General features: G+C 39.9%; 1 protein-coding gene across 1 annotated transcript in view; it reads left to right on the top strand.

Annotated features, from left to right (window-relative positions):
- Window positions 1–12,203, top strand: part of tln2b (talin 2b) — a 49,961-nt gene that overhangs the window by 11,291 nt on the left and 26,467 nt on the right. Inside the window, exons 11-26 of the mRNA XM_041998193.1 lie at window positions 89–165; window positions 1,952–2,135; window positions 2,338–2,451; window positions 2,840–2,948; window positions 3,155–3,363; window positions 3,607–3,705; window positions 4,365–4,532; window positions 4,762–5,056; window positions 6,584–6,750; window positions 7,517–7,645; window positions 8,661–8,774; window positions 8,895–9,008; window positions 9,116–9,250; window positions 9,442–9,570; window positions 10,731–10,833; window positions 11,709–11,917. Coding sequence (XP_041854127.1) covers window positions 89–165; window positions 1,952–2,135; window positions 2,338–2,451; window positions 2,840–2,948; window positions 3,155–3,363; window positions 3,607–3,705; window positions 4,365–4,532; window positions 4,762–5,056; window positions 6,584–6,750; window positions 7,517–7,645; window positions 8,661–8,774; window positions 8,895–9,008; window positions 9,116–9,250; window positions 9,442–9,570; window positions 10,731–10,833; window positions 11,709–11,917 — 2,355 coding nt within the window. The remainder of the gene's footprint in view (window positions 1–88; window positions 166–1,951; window positions 2,136–2,337; window positions 2,452–2,839; window positions 2,949–3,154; window positions 3,364–3,606; window positions 3,706–4,364; window positions 4,533–4,761; window positions 5,057–6,583; window positions 6,751–7,516; window positions 7,646–8,660; window positions 8,775–8,894; window positions 9,009–9,115; window positions 9,251–9,441; window positions 9,571–10,730; window positions 10,834–11,708; window positions 11,918–12,203) is intronic.

Genomic DNA, 12,203 nt, shown 5'->3' on the forward strand with positions numbered 1-12,203 from the left:
CAAATAGTCCCTAAATTAATTTGAGATGCTTCCAGTTCTCCATACAAATAGCCAAAAACCTTCCCTGCGCTGTCTCACCACTCTACAGAAACAGAGTAAAGATCGTTTTGGCCTTGAGGGAGATGAAGAATCCACCATGCTGGAGGAATCAGTTTCCCCTAAGAAGTGAGCAGTGTTTCTTCTTTAACTGTTCTAGGAGAGTGCTGACCACTGACCCGCTGAGCACAGTCCGGCTATTTTTCTCCCAGTTAAACTTTACTGTTCAATTGACCATGTAATTACATTTGTGCCAGCCCAGCATATTTCTCACCCAGTGGAGGTGATAATAAAATTAAACAGAAAAACATCCTGTTGAATTTTAAAATAATACAGCATAATTTGTTCAAGTGCTTTCTTGTTTTATTTTTGTGCAAACTGCCTTGGGTTAAAGCTTCAGTTGTTATCTAACAATGGAAAGAATATTTTTTTCGTTTAATACTTTCTTTTAGTGTTTTGATGGATTTGCCTCTGATTTTACTGTGTAGGTTAATGATTGAAATTCAGTTTATATTTACTAGTTACTGTTTAAGGTAAAGTTGGGGTTGAGGGGCTGAGAGAACCGCTTTGCTTTTGCAAAAATATACTCCAGCCATTTTTGTCAAAAGAAGAAGAAGTCCAGTTGAATCTAAGCAGAAATCATGAAAACATCGCCAGCAAAAACAACCACATCCTCTCTATCTTCTTTGTGTTTGCTTGACCTTAATTCCAGTCCTCTAAGTCGCTCCTTGCAAATTAATCTCACCCATCTAAGGTGTGAGCAGTTGTGATATTAGCTGTAAAAAATTGAGGGAAAATGCATTTATCAAAATGAGACATTCTTGCTTCTAAGCATCCATTAAATATTATGTGTGGCACAGCTTCAGATCTCTGTTAGATGAGTTTGTGCTTGTGACAATGTCTTTATTTACTTCTAAACAAAGTGGTTGGTGTGTCAAAGACCTCTTATCCATCACAGATCCCCAAAAAGTGGTACTTCTCTGAAGGATTCATCTTCACACATAGTTACTCCTGAAAGACTCTTCTCTCTTCATTTATCTCTCATTCAAGGTGCTTGTCATGAATTGAGACTTCCTTCAAGATGTTTGTTAAGATTGATTTCGGGCTTGCAGGCATGAGGGGGAGAGGCGACAAGGAGGCAGAAGAAAGCTTACTGGAGTGTGGAACTGAAGCCACAATTAAAATGTATCTCTGCAGGGCAAATGGGCCTATGGTTCCTAAAGAGAACTGGTGTTTGAGAGATAACTGGACCATCTATGTTGTTCAGAACAAAGCAGTAGCTAGTTAATGTGATATAACTGGCTATAAGTGAATGTGATATAACATGGCTCCTAATGAAATTACACGTTGACTGAATGGGGCATCACAATTCCCCTGATTATTGACCAGATGACTCGTCTTGTGGTTCCCAGTGCAAAAACACAATTGCTGTCTCTCAAATTGAGCCGTTATTAGCCCATGGAGTAATAAGCATCTGTTGATTTGGGCATGAAATCCTATTTTTCATTACTGTTTCTTGCCTTACTATGCCAGGTCACTGTGCAAACAGTTGTTAATGTGTAATTCTTACTTTATTTATAATTTTACAATAAGAGTCAGATACTTGCTCAGCAAGTGTGAGTTGGTTAACATTTCCATTTGTCATGTTGTAGTTTGTCATGACATACAGATAATTACCCTAAACTAAAACACGTGATAGAAAATAACATATAAAGCAACCTTCATTATTAAAGCTGGCCAACCATAAATAAACACAGCATTTGATTTTCATTTAAATTTCTAGTTTTTTACATGAATCATCTGCATGTACACATGTTGAATGTAACACATTTGCACCATCAAACAACTTTAACACTGCACCATGTTTAGCTATGAAATTAATGTCTAACTTCTATTTCATTCTCCTCTGTACTAGGTCCACAATTTTGCAGCAGCAATTCAATCGTGTAGGCCGTGTGGAGCATGGGTCAGTGGCCCTTCCAGGCATTATACGGTCTGGCTCTGTTGGTGGCCCTGACACCTTCAATGTGGGTACTATGCCCTCTGCCCAGCAGCAAATCACAACAGGGCAGATGCACAGGGGACACATGCCTCCACTGGTAAGCAAGAGCCTTTACACTTCACATTTAAAAAAAGATGAACCTGAGAGGAGGAAAAAGGATGCAGTACCTATGTTGTGCTCAGTGCTTTAAGTGTATAGCACCAAAATACCTTCTGTTATTGTGTATAATCCACCCATGTTTGATCTATGTCTTCTTAAGTCATTTTGAAATACTACATGTGCCCTGTTGTTGTCGTCAGAATTTAGCCCAGCAGGCCTTGATGGGAACGATCAACAGCAGTATGCAGGCTGTGCAGCAGGCCCAGGCTGACCTGGGACACGTGGATAATCTGCCTCCACTGGGCCACGACTTAGTGAGTTATACTATATTTTATCTAGTTTTGTAGAATTTCTTTGCACAGATGCAGCTTATGTTTATCGAGTAGTTCAAATTCCCACAATCTGAGCTCATCCTTGAGCTATACTTTCCTAATTCTTCAGATTATTTGCTTTCTGACATTACAGTTACAGTCTATAAGCATTCAAGTCTTCTAATAATATAAAATTACACAAAGTTTTCCAAATATAATTAGGTTGTAGATCTTGCTGTAAATCTGGAGGCTATATCGAATGCTTGAGTGTTTCCAAAGCCATAGGTGTTAGACTGGCCTAGACCTTTAATCCTGTGCAGCAAAGCTGATATGAGGTGAAAATCTCCCACTATGATGAAAACCAATAACTCTTGTTTTCATCCTCCAAAAGGCATCCAGGGTGTGGGTTCAGAACAAAGTTGATGAGTCCAAACATGAAATCCACTCTCAGGTTGATGCCATCACTGCTGGAACAGCATCTGTGGTCAATCTCACAGCAGGTGAGTTCCCAGGAAAACGACAAACAGTTGAAAGATGGCACACACTAACATTTTCAACTTTCATTTCATGTGTGTGTTAAAGCATACAACACGCAAGCTGCCCCATGGCTTAGCTAAATGAATGGCTGAGCAGTATAGAAAATAATGATGCATAACAGAGATGCAGTTTCATGTGGTTTGCTATGATTTTTGTCTCTCTTCTGCAGGTGAACCCTCAGAGACTGATTACACAGCAGTGGGCTGCGCCATCACCACCATCTCCTCCAACCTCACGGAAATGTCTAAAGGTGTCAAGCTGCTAGCAGCATTAATGGACGATGAGGTGGGGAGTGGACACAAGCTCATGGGTGCTGCCAGGATGCTGGCAGGAGCTGTGTCAGATCTGCTCAGATCTGTTGAGCCTGCAGCCGCTGAGGTGAGGCACCTACTGATTTTGGTGCTGATTTGGATCTCATCCCCTACAGTAGTCCCAGTAGTCACAAAAAACACATACTGTTCAACTGCATGTTCCTTTTATCAGTGTCCCAGTGAAGATGTATTACAGGAGCTTTTTCAGAGATGATTTCAGATCTTGAAGTCTGTTTTAGATCATTTTTTAGGCATCTGTGAGAACAGGACAGGCCTGTGTAATGAATGTGCTGATGTCATCCTCATGCAGCCCAGACAGACGGTGCTGACTGCAGCAGGAAGCATTGGACAAGCCAGCGGGGACCTGCTCCGTCACATGGGGGAGGGCGAGACTGATGAGAAGTTCCAGGTCGGACGTCACCCACTCACTGTTTCTATAATAGAGCTGGCCAAACAGGAAGACACACACTCACATATTCTCAGACCTCCTTTAAAAATGCCAATACACACTTATATAATTACCTCAGACTCTATTATTAACCTGCCTCTTTACTTGGATCTCTAACAAAGCACCAGATGAAGAGGTTTTAGTAGTAAAATAATTCAGACCTCTCACAATACAAGCTTATCAGTAATTTCCACTTTCTGCTTCATTTATCCTCTCACAGTGAAATTCATTTACATGCTACACTCACCTCCGTTTATATGGCCTCACCTCTTTCATACAGTTCTTTTCAGTATTAATGGCTTGAGGAGGGGGCTCATGAGTCATCCACCTTCTTGGTCTCGTTGATCTTCAGCCAGTACTCTTCCACCGCAATAAGACAATTTCATCTGCAATCCATTTCCTGTACTTAATTATGCAGATGTAATTTATCATTTACATTCCAATAATTTGAAAGGACTATTTTACTTTTTTCTCTTTTTTTGTCAGAGTCCCCTGGATTTGTGATCACACTATCTTAGCTAAACAGCATGAACTGAAAACATTTACTTTCCTGGTCCCATCAGTTACACATGCACAGCTGTGTTGTGTCTCAGTGAAGGACACTGATTAATATGTTGCAGGACACCCTGATGAATCTGGCCAAGGCGGTGGCCAATGCAGCTGCTATGTTGGTCCTGAAGGCCAAGAACGTTGCCCAGGTGGCCGAGGACACCATATTGCAGAACCGAGTGATCGCAGCTGCCACTCAATGTGCCCTGTCCACCTCACAGCTAGTGGCCTGCACCAAGGTATTGATCTGAAACATTATCTCCTGGCATACCAGCACACAGAAAACGATTAAAATGCAGTTTAGTGTGGAAATACAGACCATTTATTTAAATCTAATATTAAAAAGGGCTGTTTCTTATCATATTTAAAGATTCCCCAGTTGTGTTAGGCTAGGTGAAACAAGAATTAGTGTAAATGTTGTGTATGTACATTCTCTTTGCTTCTTCAATCATCTGACTTGTGGACCAGGTGGTGAGTCCGACCATCAGTTCCCCAGTGTGTCAGGAGCAGCTTGTTGAGGCCGGCAAACTAGTAGACCGATCTGTTGAGACATGTGTGAAAGCTTGCCGCTTGGCCAGTGATGATGGGGAGCTGCTGAAACAAGTCGGGGCAGCAGCTGGTGTGGTGAGCCAGGCCCTTGGCGACCTACTGCAACATGTCCGCCATTACGCCAGCTGTGGTGAGCCCATCGGACGCTACGACCAGGCCACAGACACGATCATGAACGTGACTGAAAATATTTTCACTTCCATGGGTGATGCTGGTGAGTACTAAAAACTAATTGCAATGAGTTAATCTTTAGAGAGTACCTGCTTTCACTTAGCCGGTTCTGACATGTTTTTACTGTATCAGGGGGACCTAAGATATTGTCTGTATTAGTCTCCATGATAAATGATCTTAAAAATCATCTATGCATGTTCAAAGCTCAGGTTATTTGTTATGGTTTGAGTCATGAGACTGAAGCATTTTCAAAGTGAGCCAATTCTCAAGGGGTTGTAGGAGACATGTCATCTAAAACCACTACAGAGTTCTCAGTCTGGTCTCAATCAGCATCAGGGAGCCTTTGAAATTTAACAGGAAACACATGACTTGGCCATTTTTTGGAAGGACAAACATTATTCCTCTATAAATTATCATAAAACTACCCTGAAATCTTTACCAAAACAAGATGATTATTCAGTGACAAGCACATTGGTTGATTCCCAAGGACATGTAGGTTGTAAAGTACCTTGGTGTCTTCCATAGACTTCTCTGGGTGAGTTATTTCGAGCTGGATGTGGGTGTTTGGGAGATACAGTTTTTTTATAGCAGATATGTGGGGAGATGTTACATATAAACCAAAGGTTTTTGTTCCTGTGAAAGAGAATGAGTCACTAGAAACATTCAGCTGTAACAGAACAAAAAGGTGAAAATTATGTGAAGCTGCAAGGTTGGGACATTTACAGGAGTTTCTCATACAAGCCACCACATTACCACCAAGACGAGTATTGCTGTTAATATTAGTTTATTGCAAATAAAAATATGCAGGCTTGCTTGCATAAATTACAAGATTTAATTATAAGGTAATCATTTAACTGACCTAGCCAAAACATAGACATGGTCATTTATCTTCTGTCACTCAGTTGTACACAAATTTTACAAAATACTGTCACAGTCAAACATTTGTATATAAATAGTTGTTGAAAAATGAATGGGCTGGTGTATCCAGACATTTGAGGAGCACTGTATACTGATCCTGCAAATAACATTACCTTTTTATTTCAATCACATTCTGTGCCTCTTTAAGTGTACAGTATGTGTTAAAACTGATGAGGTGCTATTGGAAATTAAACTGTTCACGTGCAGCCAAACTGATCCATCATGGTACACAAATATGTTTGTACTGCTGTTGCTCTGAGTTTTTTTGCCTTATAATGTTGCAAAAAAAGTTTATCTTTGATTCATAGCCTGATCATGACAACTTTTTGATTTGGAAACCACTTTCAAACAGTGTTGGCTGTCTAAATGGAAAAAGAAATTCTTGAAATTCCTCTTCTGAAATTCAACCCTCACAGCTCCCCATGTTGTCTGGCATAATGCCACTTAAGTTTTATTCTAACCTTACTGCCCATTTGGTTTCATATACACTCTCTATAATTTAAAGCTTTTCATCTTTAGCACCAGTTGCTCCATCAATGTGATTTTTTTTAAGAAAACTGAAGAAAAGTCCAAATTAGCTTTGCATTATAAACTGATTTTCAGCTGTATCACAGCTAGGTTTCCTTACTCACCATCTTCTATGTGTGCCCAGGTGAGATGGTGCGTCAGGCCAGGGTGTTGGCTCAGGCAACTTCTGATTTGGTCAATGCCATGAGGTCGGATGCAGAGGCGGAAGTTGACGTTGACAACTCCAAGAAACTACTTGCTGCAGCCAAACTTCTGGCTGATGCCACAGCTCGGATGGTGGAAGCTGCTAAGGTTAGAGAGGGATGAGATGTACATCAATAATCCCTTCAGTGTATTAACTTAAACTAGTTGAAATTTAAATAATCCATAACATTATGTTTTGGTTCTTTAATTACTAGTTAACATCACATTGTGTTGTTGATAAATTAACAGTTACTTTAACTCTTTATATCTTTATATTCCAGCTGTTAATGTCAATGTCAGTGTTTTTGTATTTTTTTCACTAATTTCATTCAGCAGTGGCAATGTAGTGGTGGTGGTTTCATATTTATAATGTTGCATTTGTTTTGGTCATAAAAGAACTTTATTGACATGCTTTGCTGTAATAATGAAAAGCATCCACATTATTGCATGCAGTAGCCAAAGCATCATGTCACATCCAAAATGAAAGGGTGCAGCATCAGTAGCTCTTAATGAGCTCCTGGTACTGTTGAGCAGGATAATATCAGTGTGAAATACCCACACAAGTGAAACGCTGCATCTAGCTCATTAAGATGTTTTTGATCTGTGACACATTAATCACCACATCCATGCCATTATCAAAGAGGAAGTGAGGATCTGGTACTGACGGTTTCCTTGGAAACTGTCAGACAGCAGACAGAGCTAAATGCCTCTTTGCATTTGTCACACAATGTGTACAGTATAACCAAAAGCGTTAAACTTATGTAGCTGAGATATGGTTACTCTCATTATATTTTGTACATACAGTTTGTGTATTAGCAGTGTCTTTGTGTGCACATTTGCACATGTGCATGAATATGTGTTTATGTGCCCTTAGGGGGCGGCTGCCTACCCAGAGAATGAGGACCAGCAGCAGAGGCTCAGGGAGGCGGCTGAAGGGCTGCGTGTTGCCACAAATGCAGCAGCTCAAAATGCAATAAAGAAGAAGTTAGTCAACAGGCTGGAGGTGAGTCAGAAGAGGCAGCATGTTGACATCTTTATGTTATGTGACCTTAATCCAAACATAACCCTTCATCTTGTGTTTCCTTATCACCAGAGGTTGCCACACTCACATCTTTTTCTCAAGTTTTCTTTTTCCTGTGATTTAATCATGGTTTAAGTGCTGGGGAAGGTCACAAAGTGATCAAATGACTGTGCTGTCAGTTTACCAAATACTACCAATTGTATATGTCTTCTGTATTATTTCTCTTTCCCATTGCAGTGAGCCATAAATCCCATTAGTGCTGTGAATGAACTATCTGAGTGTTAAGATCTGTGTTTAGCCCTCAGTATCAGTGTGCCCCTAATGACTACCACCTCTCTGCTCTTGAGCACCCAATGTTCAATTTCCCAGGCACGTAAACTATTCATTACCCAAGGCTGGGATAAGTCTGCTATCAGACATGCATCTCAGTCCGCCTCCTTGCATCAGATGGTCACAGTAATGGTGCTAATGGCCACCTCCATCATGGCAGCATGTAAGCCAGTGAAGAAGAGTGTTATTAATCTTCAAGTGTTATTGTAACAATTATCTCACAAGCATTTGGGCCCCTTAATACCTCTTCATTTTGTTGTGTCCTAACAAAATATTTTCCAGTTGCTGTGCAGTTATGCACATTATTACATTTAGATATAAAATTTGTATTCTTTAGGGCATATTAATCAGAATATTGAAAATATATACAGCACATTTTGAAAACAGAATCAGCAGCAAACAGTATATTTTTAGCTGTAGATTTTCAAAAATAAAGAAGGAAGAAATACAGATAAGCTCCTGACAGGAAGATTTAGCAATGCAATCCCATCATTATTCCATCCTCTTACAAAACATTTTGGCTCTGACTCCTTTCACTCTGATAAGAACTTTGAGCATACAGCATAACAGCCTGATGTTGCACAGAGCAAACATGAAATGTGAATCCCTGCCAAGCACCATTGTCTTGTTTTTGACTAAATTGTCTCCATTTTTGTCTTGTGAACAGTTAGCGGCTAAGCAGGCAGCAGCTGCTGCAACTCAGACCATTGCAGCTGCACAGAATGCTGCTGCTTCCAACAAAAATACTGTCTCACATCAGCAGTTAGTACACAGCTGCAAGGTAAGACCATGTAGTTATTCTCATCTTCTCTGATGCAGCTACCTTTTTGTATTTAAAGATTTGTTAAGCACTGCTTTTGTCATGACAGTGTAGTAATAAGGAATACTTCATGGATTTTAGGCAGTTGCAGATAGTATTCCCCAGCTGGTGCAAGGGATGAGGAGCAGCCAAGCCCAACCTGAAGAGCTTGGGCCTCAGCTCGCCCTCATCATGGCCAGCCAGAGTTTCTTACAGGTTGGTATGCTATCTTGAAACATTTAGTGATATAGACAGATATAGACAAACGAATGCTATATAAGAGCTTATGAGTTTCTTGTTGTATTTCTGCCACCACCTCTCAGCCTGGAAGTAAGATGGTAGCATCAGCGAAGTCTGCAGTTCCCACAGTGACTGACCAGGCTGCTGCTATGCAGCTGGGCCAGTGTGCCAAGAATTTAGCAACCTGCCTGGCGGAGCTCAGGACTGCCACCCAGAAGGTGTCTATACCCAACACTGTTAGAGATAACAAGAATTATCCCACTGATGCAGGAAGTTCACTGCTTGCATGCTTTTATGCAAGTCCAGTTCTTTGGTCTTATCTTGACATACAAGTTATATACAGCCTTGTATCTGGTCTGACCTGAGTTATTGAGTCTCAGTAAATTTTATGTCTGGGTGTTATTTGAAGGCACATGAAGCCTGTGGCCCTCTGGAGATTGATTCTGCCCTGAAGACCGTACAGACACTTAAGTGTGAGCTTCAGGATGCTAAGATGTCTGTGATTGATGGCCAACTCAAACCTCTTCCTGGGGAAACGGTCAGTAGAACATTAATTTTAAGAAACTGTACATATCTTGGTCTAAACAATGCTGTTTGAAAAGTTTGTGAGCACACACACACATATATATACACTACTCACAAAAAGTTGGGCATGTTTGGCTTTTTGTATGATGTCAGAATGTACCTAAAATGTACTACAACCTATACAGGTTAAATTAATTTGACCATTTTATGTTGTGGTATATAATATAAAATTAAATGAAGGAAGGCCACCTCACTATTTTGCTTAAATACTCTACATTCATTAAATAATATAAATATTTTAACTTTTCTATACATTTCCCTTGAAAGTTAAATATCCCTAACTTTTTTTATGAGTAGTGTATCTACCTTTTTTTCAGCAGCCTTCTACTTTTCTGTTAGTCGTAACAGCATGATATGGATTTAAAGAACAGCATTGTCATTAAGCCATATCATGTATAAGCCACTGCTATATTTAAATGTTCTGGTTGCAAACTCATATTTACTGACATTAGCCAAGAGAGAGAGAGTTCTACTTGAACTATTAACAATTACCTATTGCATACCCCAGAAAGCAAAAACAAATGTTTCGCCCAAATATGGCCCAAATTAGACTGAATGTGAGTTCTTGCTGTAATCCACATCCCGGCCAACAACTAACACCCGGACCACACGTGGCCTATAGGAGACTTGCCATTGTCTCAACTGAGCCATAAGTACCAAAAGTAGCCCGGCTTTGGCCCAAGCATGTCTGCTTTGTAGGACATTGCTCTTAAAGTGATCTTGGTCCTGGGAAGTATGATAATGGTTTTCTCCCATTTGCACACAGTTTGAATTATTGTGGACGCATAGAGTACAATCTCTGTGCAGAATTCTTTTTCTAACATATTCAGTAATCTGATTTTTCTGATTTTGTGATTCAGATTTCTTCTTACATAATAATGCTCTAACATTGATAGATCTCTGTTTATTTTTATTTATTTTGTTTATTTCGTTTAATTTAGTTTGCTTCATACATGTATATATTGTTGGACTTGCATTAAACTTTATTGAAGTTTAAGATCATATTTATGCAGAACTATAAAAAATTTTAATGGGTTTGAAAACTTTCAAGCAAGAATGTACCAACTTGAGGAGATCCACGTTAAGCTGTAATGCGTTTTGTTGCTCACACAGCTGGAAAAGTGCGCTCAGGATTTGGGAAGTACATCTAAGGCGGTGGGCTCCTCCATGGCACAACTGTTGACATGTGCTGCACAGGGCAATGAACATTATACAGGTAAAGTATTATATCCAGGTCAGAGAGGTTAAAGTTACATTATTGACATAGGCAGATATAATGCATATAATGCCTTATTGACTATTATTTTTATTATTTATTATTTATTTTGTCAGTTTAACTTTAAACTGATCTCCTGCAACGCAGCATGACTTGACTGTTTGTCTGGCAGTTATTGCTGGGAGTCTCAGATAAATATAGGAGAGAACAGCATTTTTAACAACGTAAGCTCCCAGGCATTACCTCATGCTGTGGTCCAGGGTGCTGCTCCCTACTCATTAATCTTTTTATTCACTGGATTTAACATTCCATCAGCAAATGGCTCCACTCTGCTGGTTAATACAATTTGATACAATTTGCTGCTTTTTTTCTCAGCTCTATGTGTAATAATTTAAGGGCAACTCTCATGTGGGCCAATACGTATTATACTACCACATTTATTTAAACAATGAGGGCATTCCATTATCACACTTTGGTTACAGTGCAGTACTGCTGGAGATTGGCTTGACAAATTCTTTTGCTGTTACAGTAACAAGACATTTTTGTTGTGTACACAGGACTTCTGCAAAACAAACGAAATTTAAATTACTGCCGTCACTTAACATCATCACTTTCTTTCCTTGCATGACAATGTTGAGCAAAGGATCATGTGAACCTTCTATTTCCTATCTTTTTGTTGATTATTAGACCAGGTTACTAATCATGTAATTATTACTACATTGGTGGCTGATGCACATGAATTAATCAGTCTGTATCTTTACTTTTTTGTATTTACTTTTTGTACTTAAGTGAAGTACCTCATGAGATCCTCTAATAAATATATTTGAGATCAAATGTATTTCTTGTCATTTTAAAATGTGGCTGGCTTTCTGCAGGTGTTGCTGCCAGAGAAACGGCACAGGCTTTGAGGACATTGGCTCAAGCAGCTAGAGGTGTGGCAGCAAGCACCAAAGAGCCTCAGGCTGCAGCTGCAATGCTGGACTCAGCCCAATGTGTGATGGAAGGCTCGACCATGCTGATCCATGAGGCTCATCAGGCTCTGGTTCATCCAGGAGATGCAGAGAGTCAGCAGAGACTGGCACAGGTACCATCGGTCCCAGTAATATTTGTATGCCCAGAGGCAATAGTGTACTACAGTGATCACATTGTTCTTTTCTGGTCCCTTTCCCCATCCTCTGCTGATTTCTAAACATTTCTCTTTTCCATAGCAATCATCTTCTCTAAGCGTTGCTATTTTCTCTCCTCTGAGTCTTTGTCGCCTGATATTCCTCAGGAGTAAAATTGTTCATTCTCCTGGAGCCCTTCAGGAGATAAACATATTGTTTGGCATATATCTCTGACAGCAGCAGAAATTAGTGACAGTGCTGTGA

Source organism: Melanotaenia boesemani, chromosome 10 (assembly GCF_017639745.1).
Source record: "Melanotaenia boesemani isolate fMelBoe1 chromosome 10, fMelBoe1.pri, whole genome shotgun sequence".
NCBI classification, from domain to species: Eukaryota; Metazoa; Chordata; class Actinopteri; order Atheriniformes; family Melanotaeniidae; genus Melanotaenia; species Melanotaenia boesemani.